The 19,577-nt window shown below is 44.3% G+C and overlaps 1 protein-coding gene across 1 annotated transcript in view; it reads right to left on the reverse strand.

Moving 5' to 3' along the window:
* Positions 1–1,362: 1,362 nt before the first annotated feature.
* tbcd (tubulin folding cofactor D) overlaps positions 1,363–19,577 on the reverse strand; it is an 88,074-nt gene continuing 69,859 nt past the window's right edge. The window contains exons 33-39 of the mRNA XM_041881441.1: positions 19,287–19,408; positions 18,927–19,004; positions 16,903–16,992; positions 16,403–16,490; positions 16,204–16,313; positions 2,204–2,288; positions 1,363–1,734 (exon numbers count right to left, since the gene is read on the reverse strand). Of these exons, the coding sequence (XP_041737375.1) occupies positions 1,720–1,734; positions 2,204–2,288; positions 16,204–16,313; positions 16,403–16,490; positions 16,903–16,992; positions 18,927–19,004; positions 19,287–19,408 (588 nt within the window). The 3' untranslated portion in view covers positions 1,363–1,719. The remainder of the gene's footprint in view (positions 1,735–2,203; positions 2,289–16,203; positions 16,314–16,402; positions 16,491–16,902; positions 16,993–18,926; positions 19,005–19,286; positions 19,409–19,577) is intronic.

Genomic DNA, 19,577 nt, shown 5'->3' on the forward strand with positions numbered 1-19,577 from the left:
GTCACAACAAGCAGCTAAATACTAAACGACAAAAACACAGGCGATACAAGCTATGGACTGAATGAATGAAAGTCAAAGGCCCTTCCTCCCTCCTCTAAATTACTTTCAAACACTAAACAGAGCCTGATTTGTTGATGGAACTTGCATGGATAGATAACCTTGAAAGAAGCAGCAACTCCCAGCCTGTCATAACAACTACCAGCCCGTCACAACAACTACCAGCCAGTCACAACAACTACCAGCCTGTCACAACAACTACCAGCCAGTCACAACAACTACCAGCCTGTCACAACAACTACCAGCTAGTCACAACAACTACCAGCCTGTCACAACAACTACCAGCCCGTCACAACAAGTACCAGCCTGTTACAACAACTACCAGCCTGTCACAACAACTACCAGCCTGTCACAACAACTACCAGCCTGTCACAACAACTACCAGCCCGTCACAACAACTACCAGCCTGTCACAACAAGTAGCTGCTGTTGCGTTTGCTAGTGGGGCACATTCTCTTCCAAGTCCCAGTCAGTTGATACTATAAGCACATAGGGAAAACTCTTACACGTCTACAGCTGGCCATGCTCAAATTGGATGACATAAGGTCTAGATTTAATGGGTATTTAAGGGGTATTATCACTGCTCTACTATGGAATGTGTAGCATGTCAGAGAGAGAAGAGGCCACAGGGTGGGACAGACGGGAGGGGGGAGAAGAGATTCTCACTATCAAATGTGCTGACGGGCAAATTCCCTCTCACCCGGCTATCTCAGAAATGTAACGCTGCTGAAAGACTGTCTCTTTTTATTGCAATCTCCTCTCTCTCCTTCATTCCTCGTCCTATATTCCAGGTCTCCCTCCCCTCTCCTCCCCGCTCTCCTTCATTCCTAATCCTATTTCCAGGTCTCCCTCCCTGCTCTCCTTCATTCCTAGTCCTATATTACAGGTCTCCCTCCCCGCTCTCCTTCATTCCTCATCCTATATTCCAGGTCTCTCTCCTTCATTCCTAGTCCTATATTCCAGGTCTCCCTCCCCTCTCTCCTTCATTCCTCGTCCTATATTCCAGGTCTCCCTCTTCTCTCTCCTTCATTCCTGGTCCTATATTCGGGGTCACCCACCACCTCCCCTCTCTCCTTCATTCCTGGTCCTATATTTGGGGTCACCCACCCCTCCCCCCTCTCCTTCATTCCTGGTCCTATTTCTCCCCTTACTAGGAGAAAACTGTTTAAGAGCACTGAACTCATTATGAAAAGTGTGCAGGACGTTTTTCTGAAACAATGGTGACTATTGAGTTCGTCATGACAGGGTTTCTCTATCTTCTCCTCCCCCCAAAAAAGTCAATAAATTGGAAACGGGAAAATCATGATGGTGTTTCTGTTTGTTTATTGACAGATCATGACTTGTTTCGTTTATAACTTTTTCAGTCCACATTCTCATTCAAAGACGTTCCACAACCAGACAGACAGACAGACAGACATACAGAGAGACAGACAGAGAGGAATGATGAATCCCAAATCGACCCAGACTACTTTCCATTTTAATGACCATACCAGCATACCAATTAGAATGTACTGTAGCAAAGTGTGTGGGTCTTGGAATATCACTGAAGACTGTGACCTTTTAGAAGTGCAGCTGTACTTAGTGATGTGTCACACAGAATGCCATCCTGAAGGATCCTGTGCTCCAGTTCTTTAGTTCCTGCTGAGAATAGTTTCCCCCAGGCCTACTGAACAGGACCCTACGGAAGAAAACAGGAAGAGTACAAAAAAGAAAAGCGAAAATAAAATACAATATTGAAGTTAATCAGATGTGTCAAGGAGCTAAAAGTGGATAACATTTGTTGTTTCTTTTCATAGACAGAAAACTAAATCAAGTCATTACTCTGATAAATAGTTGAAGGTCATATCTTTGAAAGGTTCTCTCTTATCGGAGCATACCTCGTTTCCAGACTAATTACACAGTAAAGTGAATCAAGGTTTGGCAGGCAGAGGAAAGGCAGGCATCTGGGTCTAATAAGGAACAGTCAACCTTACTAACAACCAAACACAGTTCTTCAGATTACAACACTGATAGGAATGGGCTACTACCCTGCAACAGCACCTGACTTATGGCATTAGACTAATACAATATTCAATCATTTATTCATTAATCCATCCACACATGCAAAACACACCAAATCTGTTGATTAGCAGTTCTCAAATGGTTACCTTGGCAACGAGCTGGGGCTTCTGTACTCCTAGCCAATCACAGAGCTGGTTTCTGTGGGTCCTCACCGTGGCAATGTCCTCCTCCCTAAAATCAGAGGACAACATCATGTGAAGACGCCAGAATAACACTACAGTAAGACTGACACTACAGGAAGACTGACCCTACAGTAAGACTGACCCTGCAGAAAGACTGACCCTACAGAAAGACTGACCCTACAGAAAGACTGACCCTACAGTAAAATTGACCATACAGGAAGACTAACCATACAGGAAGACTAACCCTACAGGAAGACTGACCCTACAGGAAGACTGACCCTACAGGAAGACTGACCCTACAGGAAGACTTACCCTACAGTAGAACTAACCATACAGTAAGCCTAACCCTACAGTAAGACCTACCCTACAGTAAGACTTACCCTACAGGAAGACTAACCCTACAGTTGGTCTAACCCTACAGCAAGACTGACCCTACAGGAAGACTAACCCTACAGTTGGACTAACCCTACAGGAAGACTAACCCTACAGGAAGACTAACCTTACAGTAGGACTAACCCTACAGGAAGACTGACCCTACAGGAAGACTAACCCTACAGTTGGACTAACCCTACAGGAAGACTAACCCTACAGGAAGACTAACCCTACAGGAAGACAAACCCTACAGGAAGACTAACCCTACAGTAAGACTAACCCTACAGGAAGACTGACCCTAGAGGAAGACTGACCCTACAGTAGGACTAACACTATAGTTGGACTAACCCTACAGTAAGACTAACCCTACAGTAAGACTAGCCCTACAGGAAGACTAACCCTACAGTAAGACTAATCCTACAGTAAGACTAAGCCTACAGTAAGACTAAGCCTACAGTAAGACTGACACTACAGGAAGACTGAACCTACAGGAAGACTGACCCTACAGTGTGACTAACACTACAGTTGGACTAACCCTACAGGAAGACTAACCCTACAGTAGGACTAACCCTACAGGAAGACTAACCCTACAGGAAGACTAACCCTACAGGAAGACTAACCCTACAGGAAGACTAATCCTACAGGAAGACTAACCCTACAGTAGGACTAACCCTACAGTAAGACTAACCCTATAGGAAGACTGACACTACAGTTGGACTAACCCTACAGTAAGACTGACACTACAGTAAGACTGACACTACAGTAAGACTGACACTACAGTAGGACTAACCCTACAGTAAGACTAACCCTTTAGTTGGACTCACCCTACAGGAAGACTAACCCTACAGTTGGACTCACCCTACAGGAAGACTGACCCTACAGTAAGACTAACCCTACAGGAAGACTAACCCTACAGTAGGACTAACCTTACAGGAGGACTAACCCTACAGTTGGACTAACCGTACAGGAAGACTAACCCTACAGTAAGACTAACCCTACAGTAAGACTAACCCTACAGTAAGACTAACCCTACTGTTGGACTAACCCTACAGGAAGACTAACCCTACAGGAAGACTAACCCTACAGGTAGACTAAACCTACTGTTGGACTAACCCTACAGTAAGACTGACACTACAGTAAGACTAACCCTAGAGTAAGACTAACCCTACAGGATGACTAACCCTACAGTAAGACTCACGCTACAGTAAGACTAACCCTACAGTAAGACTAACCCTACAGTAGGACTAACCCTACAGGAAGACTAACCCTATAGTTGGACTCACCCTACAGGAAGACTAACCCTACAGTTGGACTGACCCTACAGGAAGACTAACCCTACAGGAAGACTAACCCTACAGGAAGACTAACCCTACAGTTGGACTAAGCCTACAGTAAGACTAACCATACAGTAAGACTAACCCTACAGTAAGACTAACCCTACAGTAAGACTAAGCCTACAGTAAGACTAAGCCTACAGTAAGACTAAGCCTACAGTAAGACTAAGCCTACAGTAAGACTGACACTACAGGAATACTGAACCTACAGGAAGACTGACCCTACAGTGTGACTAACACTACAGTTGGACTAACCCTACAGGAAGACTAACCCTACAGTAGGACTAACCCTACAGTAGGACTAACCCTACAGGAAGACTAACCCTACAGGAAGACTAATCCTACAGTAGGACTAACCCTACAGTAAGACTAACCCTATAGGAAGACTGACACTACAGTTGGACTAACCCTACAGTAAGACTGACACTACAGTAAGACTGACACTACAGTTGGACTAAACCTACAGTAAGAATAACCCTTTAGTTGGACTCACCCTATAGGAAGACTAACCCTACAGTTGGACTCACCCTACAGGAAGACTGACCCTACAGTAAGACTAACCCTACAGGAAGACTAACCCTACAGTAGGACTAACCTTACAGGAGGACTAACCCTACAGTTGGACTAACCGTACAGGAAGACTAACCCTACAGTAAGACTAACCCTACAGTAAGACTAACCCTACAGTAAGACTAACCCTACAGTAAGACTAACCCTACAGTAAGACTAACCCTACAGTAAGACTGACCCTACAGTAAGACTGACCCTACAGTAGGACTGACCCTACAGTAAGACTAACCCTACAGTAAGACTAACCCTACAGTAAGACTAACCATACAGTAAGACTAACCCTACAGGAAGACTAACCATACAGTTAGACTAACCCTACAGTTAGACTAACCCTACAGTTGGACTAACCCTACAGGAAGACTACCCTACAGTTGGACTAACCCTACAGTTGGACTAACCCTACAGTAGCACTAACCCTACAGTAAGACTAACCCTACAGTAAGACTAACCCTAGAGTAAGACTAACCCTACAGGAAGACTAACCCTACTGTTGGACTAACCCTACAGTAAGACTGACCCTACAGTAAGACTGACCCTACAGGAAGACTAACCCTACAGTAAGACTAACCCTACAGTAAGACTAACCCTACAGTAAGACTAACCCTATAGGAAGACTAACCCTACAGTTGGACTGACCCTACAATACGACTAACACTAAAGTAGGAATAACCCTATAGTTGGATTAACCCTACAGTAAGACTAACCCTACAGTAAGACTAACGCTACAGTAAGACTGACCCTACAGTAAGACTGACCCTGCAGTAGGACTGACCCTACAGTAAGACTAACCCTACAGTAAGACTAACCATACAGTAAGACTAACCATACAGTAAGACTAACCATACAGTAATACTAACCCTACAGTTGGACTAACCCTACAGGAAGACTACCCTACAGTTGGACTAACCCTACAGTTGGACTAACCCTACAGTAGCACTAACCCTACAGTAAGACTAACCCTACAGTAAGACTAACCCTACAGTAAGACTAACCCTACTGTTGGACTAACCCTACAGTAAGACTGACCCTACAGTAAGACTGACCCTTCAGGAAGACTAACCCTACAGTAAGACTAACCCTACAGTAAGACTAACCCTACAGTAAGACTAACCCTACAGTAAGACTAACCCTATAGGAAGACTAACCCTACAGGAAGACTAACCCTACAGTTGGACTGACCCTACAATACAACTAACACTAAAGTAGGAATAACCCTATAGTTGGATTAACCCTACAGTAAGACTAACGCTACAGTAAGACTAACCCTACAGTAAGACTAACCATACAGTAAGACTGACCCTACAGTAGGACTGACCCTACAGTAGGACTGACCCTACAGTAGGACTAACCCTACAGTAAGACTAAACCTACTGTTGGACTAACCCTACAGGAAGACTAACCCTACAGGAAGACTAACCCTACTGTTGGACTAACCCTACAGTAAGACTAAACCTCGAGTAAGACTAACCCTACAGGATGACTAACCCTACAGTAAGACTAACGCTACAGTAAGACTAACCCTACAGTAAGACTAACCCTACAGTAGGACTAACCCTACAGTTGGACTAACCCTACAGGAAGACTAACCCTACAGTTGGACTAACCCTACAGTAAGACTAACCCTACAGTAAGACTAACCCTACAGTAAGACTAACCCTACTGTTGGACTAACCCTACAGGAAGACTAACCCTACAGGAAGACTAACCCTACAGGAAGACTAACCCTACTGTTGGACTAACCCTACAGTAAGACTGACACTACAGTAAGACTAACCCTAGAGTAAGACTAACCCTACAGGATGACTAACCCTACAGTAAGACTAACGCTACAGTAAGACTAACCCTACAGTAAGACTAACCCTACAGTAGGACTAACCCTACAGGAAGACTAACCCTATAGTTGGACTCACCCTACAGGAAGACTAACCCTACAGTTGGACTGACCCTACAGGAAGACTAACCCTACAGGAAGACTAACCCTACAGGAAGACTAACCCTACAGTTGGACTAACCCTAAAGTAAGACTAACCATACAGTAAGACTAACCCTACAGTAAGACTAACCCTACAGTAAGACTAACCCTACAGTAAGACTGACCCTACAGTTGGACTGACCCTACAGTAAGACTAACCCTCCTGTTGGACTAACCCTACAGGAAGACTAACCCTACAGTAAGACTAACCCTACAGGAAGACAAACCCTACAGGAAGACTAACCCTACAGGAAGACTAACCCTACAGGAAGACTAACCCTACAGTAAGACTAACCCTACAGTAAGACTAACCCTACAGTAAGACTAACCCTACAGTAAGACTAACTACAGTAAGATACCCTACAGGAAGACTAACCCTACAGTAGGACTAACCCTACAGGAAGACTAACCCTACAGGAAGACTGACCCTACACTTGGACTGACCCTACAGTACGACTGACCCTACAGTACGACTAACACTACAGTTGAACTAACCCTACAGTAAGACTAACCCTACAGGAAGACTAACCCTACAGTAAGACCAACCCTACAGGAAGACTAACCTACTGTTGGACTAACCCTACAGTAAGACTAACCCTACAGTAAGACTAACCCAACAGTAAAATTAACCCTACAGTAAAACTAACCCTACAGTAAGACTAACCCTACAGTAGGACTAACCCTACAGGAAGACTGACCTTACAGTTGGACTGACCCTACAGTACGACTAACACTAAAGTTGGACTAACACTACAGTAAGACTAACCCTACAGGAAGACTAACCCTACAGTAAGACTAACCCTACAGTAAGACTAACCCTACAGTAAGACTAACCCTACAGTAAGACTAACACTAAAGTAGGACTAACACTACAGTTGGACTAACCCTACAGTAAGACTAACCCTACAGGAAGACTAACCCTACAGGAAGACTAACCCTACAGGAAGACTAACCCTACAGTAAGACTAAGCCTACAGTAAGACTGACACTACAGTAAGACTAACCCTACAGGAAGACTGAACCTACAGGAAGACTGAACCTACAGTGTGACTAACACTACAGTTGGACTAACCCTACAGTAAGACTAACCATACAGTAAGACTAACCCTACAGGAAGACTAACCATACAGTAATACTAACCCTACAGTTAGACTAACCCTACAGTTAGACTAACCCTACAGTTGGACTAACCCTACAGGAAGACTAACCCTAGAGTAAGACTAACCCTAGAGTAAGACTAACCCTACAGGAAGACTAACCCTACTGTTGGACTAACCCTACAGTAAGACTGACCCTACAGTAAGACTAACCCTACAGGAAGACTAACCCTACAGGAAGACTAACCCTACAGTTGGACTGACCCTACAATACGACTAACACTAAAGTAGGAATAACCCTATAGTTGGATTAACCCTACAGTAAGACTAACCCTACAGTAAGACTAACGCTACAGTAAGACTAACCCTACAGTAAGACTAACCATACAGTAAGACTGACCCTACAGTAGGACTGACCCTACAGTAGGACTGACCCTACAGTAGGACTAACCCTACAGTAGGACTAACCCTACAGTAAGACTAAACCTACTGTTGGACTAACCCTACAGGAAGACTAACCCTACAGGAAGACTAACCCTACTGTTGGACTAACCCTACAGTAAGACTAACCCTCGAGTAAGACTAACCCTACAGGATGACTAACCCTAAAGTAAGACTAACGCTACAGTAAGACTAACCCTACAGTAAGACTAACCCAACAGTAAAATTAACCCTACAGTAAAACTAACCCTACAGTAAGACTAACCCTACAGTAGGACTAACCCTACAGGAAGACTGACCTTACAGTTGGACTGACCCTACAGTACGACTAACACTAAAGTTGGACTAACCCTACAGTAAGACTAACCCTACAGGAAGACTAACCCTACAGTAAGACTAACCCTACAGTAAGACTAACCCTACAGTAAGACTAACCCTACAGTAAGACTAACACTAAAGTAGGACTAACACTACAGTTGGACTAACCCTACAGTAAGACTAACCCTACAGGAAGACAAACCCTACAGGAAGACTAACCCTACAGGAAGACTAACCCTACAGGAAGACTAACCCTACAGTAAGACTAAGCCTACAGTAAGACTGACACTACAGTAAGACTAACCCTACAGGAAGACTGAACCTACAGGAAGACTGAACCTACAGTGTGACTAACACTACAGTTGGACTAACCCTACAGGAAGACTGACACTACAGTAAGACTAACACTAAAGTAGGACTAACACTACAGTTGGACTAACCCTACAGTAAGACTAACCATACAGTAAGACTAACCCTACAGGAAGACTAACCATACAGTAATACTAACCCTACAGTTAGACTAACCCTACAGTTAGACTAACCCTACAGTTGGACTAACCCTACAGGAAGACTACCCTACAGTTGGACTAACCCTACAGTTGGACTAACCCTACAGTAGCACTAACCCTACAGTAAGACTAACCCTACAGTAAGACTAACCCTACAGTAAGACTAACCCTACAGTAAGACTAACCCTACAGTAAGACTAACCCTATAGGAAGACTAACCCTACAGGAAGACTAACCCTACAGTTGGACTGACCCTACAATACGACTAACACTAAAGTAGGAATAACCCTATAGTTGGATTAACCCTACAGTAAGACTAACCCTACAGTAAGACTAACGCTACAGTAAGACTAACCCTACAGTAAGACTAACCATACAGTAAGACTGACCCTACAGTAGGACTGACCCTACAGTAGGACTGACCCTACAGTAGGACTAACCCTACAGTAAGACTAAACCTACTGTTGGACTAACCCTACAGGAAGACTAACCCTACAGGAAGACTAACCCTACTGTTGGACTAACCCTACAGTAAGACTAACCCTCGAGTAAGACTAACCCTACAGGATGACTAACCCTACAGTAAGACTAACGCTACAGTAAGACTAACCCTACAGTAAGACTAACCCTACAGTAGGACTAACCCTACAGTTGGACTAACCCTACAGGAAGACTAACCCTACAGGAAGACTAACCCTACAGGAAGACTAACCCTACAGTAAGACTAACCCTACAGTAAGACTAACCCTACTGTTGGACTAACCCTACAGGAAGACTAACCCTACAGGAAGACTAACCCTACTGTTGGACTAACCCTACAGTAAGACTGACACTACAGTAAGACTAACCCTAGAGTAAGACTAACCCTACAGGATGACTAACCCTACAGTAAGACTAACGCTACAGTAAGACTAACCCTACAGTAGGACTAACCCTACAGGAAGACTAACCCTATAGTTGGACTCACCCTACAGGAAGACTAACCCTACAGTTGGACTGACCCTACAGGAAGACTAACCCTACAGGAAGACTAACCCTACAGGAAGACTAACCCTACAGTTGGACTAACCCTAAAGTAAGACTAACCATACAGTAAGACTAACCATACAGTAAGACTAACCCTACAGTAAGACTAACCCTACAGTAAGACTAACCCTACAGTAAGACTGACCCTACAGTTGGACTGACCCTACAGTAAGACTAACCCTACTGTTGGACTACAGGAAGACTAACCCTACAGTAAGACTAACCCTACAGGAAGACAAACCCTACAGGAAGACTAACCCTACAGGAAGACTAACCCTACAGGAAGACTAACCCTAAAGTAAGACTAACCCTACAGTAAGACTAACCCTACAGTAAGACTAACTACAGTAAGATACCCTACAGGAAGACTAACCCTACAGTAGGACTAACCCTACAGGAAGACTAACCCTACAGGAAGACTGACCCTACACTTGGACTGACCCTACAGTACGACTGACCCTACAGTACGACTGACCCTACAGTACGACTAACACTACAGTTGAACTAACCCTACAGTAAGACTAACCCTATAGTAAGACTAACCCTACAGGAAGACTAACCCTACAGGAAGACTAACCCTACAGTAAGACCAACCCTACAGGAAGACTAACCTACTGTTGGACTAACCCTACAGTAAGACTAACCCTACAGTAAGACTAACCCAACAGTAAAATTAACCCTACAGTAAAACTAACCCTACAGTAAGACTAACCCTACAGTAGGACTAACCCTACAGGAAGACTGACCTTACAGTTGGACTGACCCTACAGTACGACTAACACTAAAGTTGGACTAACCCTACAGTAAGACTAACCCTACAGGAAGACTAACCCTACAGTAAGACTAACCCTACAGTAAGACTAACCCTACAGTAAGACTAACCCTACAGTAAGACTAACTCTAAAGTAGGACTAACACTACAGTTGGACTAACCCTACAGTAAGACTAACCCTACAGGAAGACTAACCCTACAGGAAGACTAACCCTACAGGAAGACTAACCCTACAGGAAGACTAACCCTACAGGAAGACTAACCCTACAGTAAGACTAAGCCTACAGTAAGACTGACACTACAGTAAGACTAACCCTACAGGAAGACTGAACCTACAGGAAGACTGAACCTACAGTGTGACTAACACTACAGTTGGACTAACCCTACAGGAAGACTGACACTACAGTAAGACTGACACTACAGTAGGACTAACCCTACAGTAAGACTAACCCTACAGTAAGACTAACCCTACAGTAAGACTAACCCTACAGTAAGACTGACCCTACAGTTGGACTGACCCTACAGTAAGACTAACCCTACTGTTGGACTACAGGAAGACTAACCCTACAGTAAGACTAACCCTACAGGAAGACAAACCCTACAGGAAGACTAACCCTACAGGAAGACTAACCCTACAGGAAGACTAACCCTAAAGTAAGACTAACCCTACAGTAAGACTAACCCTACAGTAAGACTAACTACAGTAAGATACCCTACAGGAAGACTAACCCTACAGTAGGACTAACCCTACAGGAAGACTAACCCTACAGGAAGACTGACCCTACACTTGGACTGACCCTACAGTACGACTGACCCTACAGTACGACTGACCCTACAGTACGACTAACACTACAGTTGAACTAACCCTACAGTAAGACTAACCCTATAGTAAGACTAACCCTACAGGAAGACTAACCCTACAGGAAGACTAACCCTACAGTAAGACCAACCCTACAGGAAGACTAACCTACTGTTGGACTAACCCTACAGTAAGACTAACCCTACAGTAAGACTAACCCAACAGTAAAATTAACCCTACAGTAAAACTAACCCTACAGTAAGACTAACCCTACAGTAGGACTAACCCTACAGGAAGACTGACCTTACAGTTGGACTGACCCTACAGTACGACTAACACTAAAGTTGGACTAACCCTACAGTAAGACTAACCCTACAGGAAGACTAACCCTACAGTAAGACTAACCCTACAGTAAGACTAACCCTACAGTAAGACTAACCCTACAGTAAGACTAACTCTAAAGTAGGACTAACACTACAGTTGGACTAACCCTACAGTAAGACTAACCCTACAGGAAGACTAACCCTACAGGAAGACTAACCCTACAGGAAGACTAACCCTACAGGAAGACTAACCCTACAGGAAGACTAACCCTACAGTAAGACTAAGCCTACAGTAAGACTGACACTACAGTAAGACTAACCCTACAGGAAGACTGAACCTACAGGAAGACTGAACCTACAGTGTGACTAACACTACAGTTGGACTAACCCTACAGGAAGACTGACACTACAGTAAGACTGACACTACAGTAGGACTAACCCTACAGTAAGACTAACCCTACAGTAAGACTAACCCTACAGGACGACTAACACTATAGTTGGACTCACCCTACAAGAAGACTAACCCTACAGTTGGACTGACCCTACAAGAAGACTGACCCTACAGTAAGACTAACCCTACAGGAAGACTAACCCTACAGTAAGACTAACCCTACAGTAAGACTAACCCTACAGTAAGACTGACCCTACAGTAGGACTAACCCTACAGTAAGACTAACCCTACAAGAAGACTAACCCTACAGTAAGACTAACCCTACAGTAAGACTAACCCTACTGTTGGACTAACCCTACAGGAAGACTAACCCTACAGTAAGACTAACCCTACAGTATGACTAACCCTACAGTAAGACTAACCCTACAGTAAGACTGACCCTACAGTAAGACTGACCCTACAGTAAGACTGACCCTACAGTAAGACTAACCCTACAGTAAGACTAACCCTACAAGAAGACTAACCATACAGTAAGACTAACCCTATAGTTGGACTCACCCTACAGTCAGACTCACCCTACAGTCAGACTAACCCTACAGTAAGACTAACCCTACAGTAAGACTAACCCTACAGTAAGACTAACCCTACAGTAAGACTAACCCTACAGTAAGACTGACCCTACAGTAAGACTGACCCTACAGTAAGACTAACCCTACAAGAAGACTAACCCTACAAGAAGACTAACCCTACAAGAAGACTAACCCTACAGTAAGACTAACCCTACAGTAAGACTAACCCTACAGTAGGACTAACCCTACAGGAAGACTGACCTTACAGTTGGACTGACCCTACAGTACGACTAACACTAAAGTTGGACTAACCCTACAGTAAGACTAACCCTACAGTAAGACTAACCCTACAGTAAGACTAACCCTACAGTAAGACTAACCCTACAGTAAGACTAACACTAAAGTAGGACTAACACTACAGTTGGACTAACCCTACAGTAAGACTAACCCTACAGGAAGACTAACCCTACAGGAAGACTAACCCTACAGGAAGACTAACCCTACAGTAAGACTAAGCCTACAGTAAGACTGACACTACAGTAAGACTAACCCTACAGGAAGACTGAACCTACAGGAAGACTGAACCTACAGTGTGACTAACACTACAGTTGGACTAACCCTACAGGAAGACTGACACTACAGTAAGACTAACACTAAAGTAGGACTAACACTACAGTTGGACTAACCCTACAGTAAGACTAACCATACAGTAAGACTAACCCTACAGGAAGACTAACCATACAGTAATACTAACCCTACAGTTAGACTAACCCTACATTAGACTAACCCTACAGTTGGACTAACCCTACAGGAAGACTACCCTACAGTTGGACTAACCCTACAGTTGGACTAACCCTACAGTAGCACTAACCCTACAGTAAGACTAACCCTACAGTAAGACTAACCCTACAGTAAGACTAACCCTACAGTAAGACTAACCCTACAGTAAGACTAACCCTATAGGAAGACTAACCCTACAGGAAGACTAACCCTACAGTTGGACTGACCCTACAATACGACTAACACTAAAGTAGGAATAACCCTATAGTTGGATTAACCCTACAGTAAGACTAACCCTACAGTAAGACTAACGCTACAGTAAGACTAACCCTACAGTAAGACTAACCATACAGTAAGACTAACCATACAGTAAGACTGACCCTACAGTAGGACTGACCCTACAGTAGGACTGACCCTACAGTAGGACTAACCCTACAGTAAGACTAAACCTACTGTTGGACTAACCCTACAGGAAGACTAACCCTACAGGAAGACTAACCCTACTGTTGGACTAACCCTACAGTAAGACTAACCCTCGAGTAAGACTAACCCTACAGGATGACTAACCCTACAGTAAGACTAATGCTACAGTAAGACTAACCCTACAGTAAGACTAACCCTACAGTAGGACTAACCCTACAGTTGGACTAACCCTACAGGAAGACTAACCCTACAGTTGGACTAACCCTACAGGAAGACTAACCCTACAGTAAGACTAACCCTACAGTAAGACTAACCCTACTGTTGGACTAACCCTACAGGAAGACTAACCCTACAGGAAGACTAACCCTACTGTTGGACTAACCCTACAGTAAGACTGACACTACAGTAAGACTAACCCTAGAGTAAGACTAACCCTACAGGATGACTAACCCTACAGTAAGACTAACGCTACAGTAAGACTAACCCTACAGTAGGACTAACCCTACAGGAAGACTAACCCTATAGTTGGACTCACCCTACAGGAAGACTAACCCTACAGTTGGACTGACCCTACAGGAAGACTAACCCTACAGGAAGACTAACCCTACAGTTGGACTAACCCTAAAGTAAGACTAACCATACAGTAAGACTAACCCTACAGTAAGACTAACCCTACAGTAAGACTAACCCTACAGTAAGACTGACCCTACAGTTGGACTGACCCTACAGTAAGACTAACCCTACAGTCAGACTAACCCTACAGTCAGACTAACCCTACAGTAAGACTAACCCTACAGTAAGACTAACCCTACAGTAAGACTAACCCTACAGTTGGACTAACCCTACAGTTGGACTAACCCTACAGTAAGACTGACCCTACAGTAAGACTGACCCTACAGTAAGACTAACCCTACAAGAAGACTAACCCTACAAGAAGACTAACCCTACAGTAAGACTAACCCTACAGTTAGACTAACCCTACTGTTGGACTAACCCTACAGGAAGACTAACCCTACAGTAAGACTAACCCTACAGTAAGACTAACTCTACAGTAAGACTAACCCTACAGGAAGACTAACCCTACAGGAAGACTAACCCTACAGTAAGACTAACCCTACAGTAGCACTAACCCTACAGTAAGACTAACCCTACAGTAAGACTGACCCTACAGGAAGACTAACCCTACAGGAAGGCTAACCCTACAGTTGGACTAACCCTACAGGAAGACTGACCCTACAGGAAGACTGACCCTACAGGAAGACTGACCCTACAGGAAGACTGACCCTACAGGAAGACTAAACCTACCGTAAGACTGACCCTATAGTGCAATGACTCCTCTAGAAAACACTGTGTGACCAATGACCAGTTAGTAGACAAGGGAAAAGCCTCATTGTCTGGAAATGGTCTTTAGCAGTTTAATAAATTAGTAGCAGGAGACAAAATTATTATTATTACCGTATTATTATTAAAATAGTCCACCGCTCATTTCTTGTTAAAACCATTTCCAGTAAGTAAGGGGTTTCCCTTTACTAGTTAATGTCCTTAAAACCCTGCACCCAAAGACCTGTTACAAGGTCTGTCCTTAAAACCCTGCACCCAAAGACCTGTTACAGAGGTCTGCCCTTAAAACCCTGCACCCAAAGACCTGTTACAAGGTCTGCCCTTAAAACCCTGCACCCAAAGACCTGTTACAAGGTCTGCCCTTAAAACCCTGCTCCCAAAGACCTGTTACAAGGTCTGTCCTTAAAACCCTGCACCCAAAGACCTGTTACAAGGTCTGCCCTTAAAACCCTGCACCTAAAGACCTGTTACAAGGTCTGCCCTTAAAACCCTGCACCCAAAGACCTGTTACAAGGTCTGCCCTTAAAACCCTGCACCCAAAGACCTGTTACAAGGTCTGCCCTTAAAACCCTGCACTCAAAGACCTGTTACAAGGTCTGCCCTTAAAACCCTGCACCCAAATACCTGTTACAAGGTCTGTCCTTAAAACCCTGCTCCCAAAGACCTGTTACAAGGTCTGCCTTTAAAACCCTGCACCCAAAGACCTGTTACAGGGTCTGCATCCCAATTCTCCACACTTCTCCCAAAGTGTACATTTGCACACTTCCTCTCCTGGATTTAAAAGCATAGGATTGGAGGGGGCTTAGACCATTGTTAACTTCATGACTGGGAGTGTGCAAATGAAACACCGGGAGAAGGGTGGAGAATCGGAACGCAGCTATGGTCTATTGCGTTGAGCACGCCAGTTCCTGTCTTCATTCCACTGACCAGTTGGTGTCACTCAGCGAGGTCATGACGTCATCCATCACGTCAGGGTCGATGACATCATCGTAGGTCAGCAGCATCTCGTACACCTGGCTGGCTGTGGTCTTCCTGATCTGTAGAGAGAGAGCATGTTACACCTGGCTGGCTTTGGTCTTCCTGATCCGGGGGGGGAGCGCGCGCGAGAGAGAGAGCGCTAACTCACCACAGGGAAGGGGTGACAGAGAAGAAGCAGCAGCTGAAACAGAACCTTCTTACGGACCTCTCCCTGGAACTGGATCAGACCACAGAACCTACAGGAGGGGAGAGAGAGGGTTAGGGTGGGAGATCAAGGGGTAGAGTGTGTATATCAGTTTGTCTGTTATGAGTGAATGTGTTAACACTGTATTACAAGTGAGATGCAGTCCAGATGCATTTGGAGTATGAGTGATTGCTACAGTAATGTTAGAGGATCCTCACACAGTGATACAGGAGCAGAGCTTCTGAATGTCGTGTGTGTGAATGAATGAATTACATTTTATTTTCGTGTCAAATCGCCAGTTGGCAACCCATCCCTTATGGGATTAATTGACAGATAAACAAACATTACAATCATTCACTGTGGTAATTAAATAATAATTATTATGTGTGTGTGTGTGAGTGAGTTAGTGAGTGCAGGCGTGAGTCACAGATGTTCCTGTGTGTGTTAAAAGATACCCCACTCACACAGCGATAGCGGAGCGTAGCTTCTGAGTGTCCTTGGACTTTTTAATTTCTTCCTTACAGAGAGCCAACAGGTCCACACAGAACTGATGACTACAGAGAGAGAGAGAAAACGAGAGACAGACAGAGAGAAGAGAGACAAAGCAGAGAAAAAGAGAGAGACAGAGAGTAGAGAGAGAAAGAGAGACAGAGAAAGAGAGAGAGAGAGACAGAGAGGAAATAACAGATTAGTTTAGCTTCTATTAATTCAATCAGACAATATATGACATTTCTTCATGTATTCTAGATATACAACACTATTAATCTTCTATATACAGTGGGGAGAACAAGTATTTGATACACTGCCGATTTTGCAGGTTTATCTACTTACAAAGCATGTAGAGGTCTGTAATTTTTATCATAGGTACACTTCAACTGTGAGAGACGGAATCTAAAACAAAAATCCAGAAAATCACATTGTATGATTTGAAAGTAATTAATTTGCATTTTATTGCATGACATAAGTATTTGATACATCAGAAAAGCAGAACTTAATATTTGGTACAGAAACCTTTGTTTGCAATTACAGAGATCATACGTTTCCTGTAGGTCTTGACCAGGTTTGCACACACTGCAGCAGGGATTTTGGCCCACTCCTCCATACAGACCTTCTCCAGATCCTTCAGGTTTCGGGGCTGTCGCTGGGCAATACGGACTTTCAGCTCCCTCCAAAGATTTTCTATTGGGTTCAGGTCTGGAGACTGGCTAGGCCACTCCAGCACCTTTAGATGCTTCTTACGGAGCCACTCCTTAGTTGCCCTGGCTGTGTGTTTCGGGTCATTGTCATGCTGGAAGACCCAGCCACGACCCATCTTCAATGCTCTTACTGAGGGAAGGAGGTTGTTGGCCAAGATCTCGCGATACATGGCCCCATCCATCCTCCCCTCAATACGGTGCAGTCGTCCTGTCCCCTTTGCAGAAAAGCATCCCCAAAGAATGATGTTTCCACCTCCATGCTTCACTTTTGGGATGGTGTTCTTTGGGTTGTACTCATCCTTCTTCTTCCTCCAAACACGGCGAGTGGAGTTTAGACCAAAAAGCTCTATTTTTGTCTCATCAGACCACATGACCTTCTCCCATTCCTCCTCTGGATCATCCAGATGGTCATTTGCAAACTTCAGACGGGCCTGGACATGCGCTGGCTTGAGCGGTGGAACCTTGCGTTCGCTGCAGGATTTTAATCCATGACGGCGTAGTGTGTTACTAATGGTTTTCTTTGAGACTGTGGTCCCAGCTCTCTTCAGGTCATTGACCAGGTCCTGCCATGTAGTTCTGGGCTGATCCCTCACCTTCCTCATGATCATTGAAGCCCCACGAGGTGAGATCTTGCATGGAGCCCCAGACCGAGGGTGATTGACCGTCATCTTGAACTTCTTCCATTTTCTAATAATTGCGCCAACAGTTGTTGCCTTCTCACCAAGCTGCTTGCCTATTGTCCTGTAGCCCATCCCAGCCTTGTGCAGGTCTACAATTTTATCCCTGATGTCCTTACACAGCTCTCTGGTCTTGGCCATTGTGGAGAGGTTGGAGTCTGTTTGATTGAGTGTGTGGACAGGTGTCTTTTATACAGGTAACAAGTTCAAACAGGTGCAGTTAATACAGGTAATGAGTGGAGAACAGGAGGGCTTCTTAAAGAAAAACATACAGGTCTGTGAGAGCTGGAATTCTTACTGGTTGGTAGGTGATCAAATACTTATGTCATGTAATAAAATGCAAATTAATTACTTAAAAATCATACAATGTGATTTTCTGGGTTTTTGTTTTAGATTCCGTCTCTCACAGTTGAAGTGTACCTATGATAAAAATGACAGACCTCTACATGCTTTGTAAGTAGGAAAACCTGCAAAATCGGCAGTGTATCAAATACTTGTTCTCCCCACTGTATATCCTGTTTCTGCTGTTTCTGTGAGATAATGAAGTAGTATTGAGTCCTACCTAACAGGCATCAATAAAGCAACATTATATAACATGAACACTACTAGACTCACTCCTGGTCAGTAGTGAAGGTGTCAAAGCAGGCTCGAGCCAGCATCTGGTCCAGCATCTTCAGGAAGGGGACCGACACCCTACACAGACACACATTACCTTTAGCTTATCTTTATTTTACCAGGTTAGTTTCATTGAGATTGACACTAGGGAGACCGGGCTCAAAATAGAATAATGTGTAAAAAAATACATCGTTTTTTTTAAACTATCAATTTTAATCTCCCACGTATTGCATAAGTGGACTGTAAGAAATAAATAGATAGAAGAGTGTGTGCATGTGTACAAAGGGTGTGTGTGTGTGTGTGTGTGTGTGTGTGTGTGTGTGTGTGTGTGTGTGTGTGTGTGTGTGTGTGTGCGCCTACCTGTCATTTCTCAGGTTGTCTCTGAAGACGCGTAGCAGTGTGTCACTAAACTGTCCCAGAGCGGCTGTATCCTGCTGAATCAACATCAGGTGGTCAAACAGAGACTGGGAGGAGAAACGAACCTGGAGATGGAGAGATAAGGAGAGAGGGAGAGGGGAGGGGGGATGTAGAGCGGGAAAGAGATGGAGGGAGGGAGGGAAAGGGAGAGAGGAGGGGGGAGAGAGGGATGTTGAGAGGGAAAGAGATGGAGGGAGAGGGAGACAGGGGGAGAGAGAGAACCCCATAACAATA

This window comes from Coregonus clupeaformis, chromosome 7, assembly GCF_020615455.1.
Source record: "Coregonus clupeaformis isolate EN_2021a chromosome 7, ASM2061545v1, whole genome shotgun sequence".
NCBI classification, from domain to species: domain Eukaryota; kingdom Metazoa; phylum Chordata; class Actinopteri; order Salmoniformes; family Salmonidae; genus Coregonus; species Coregonus clupeaformis.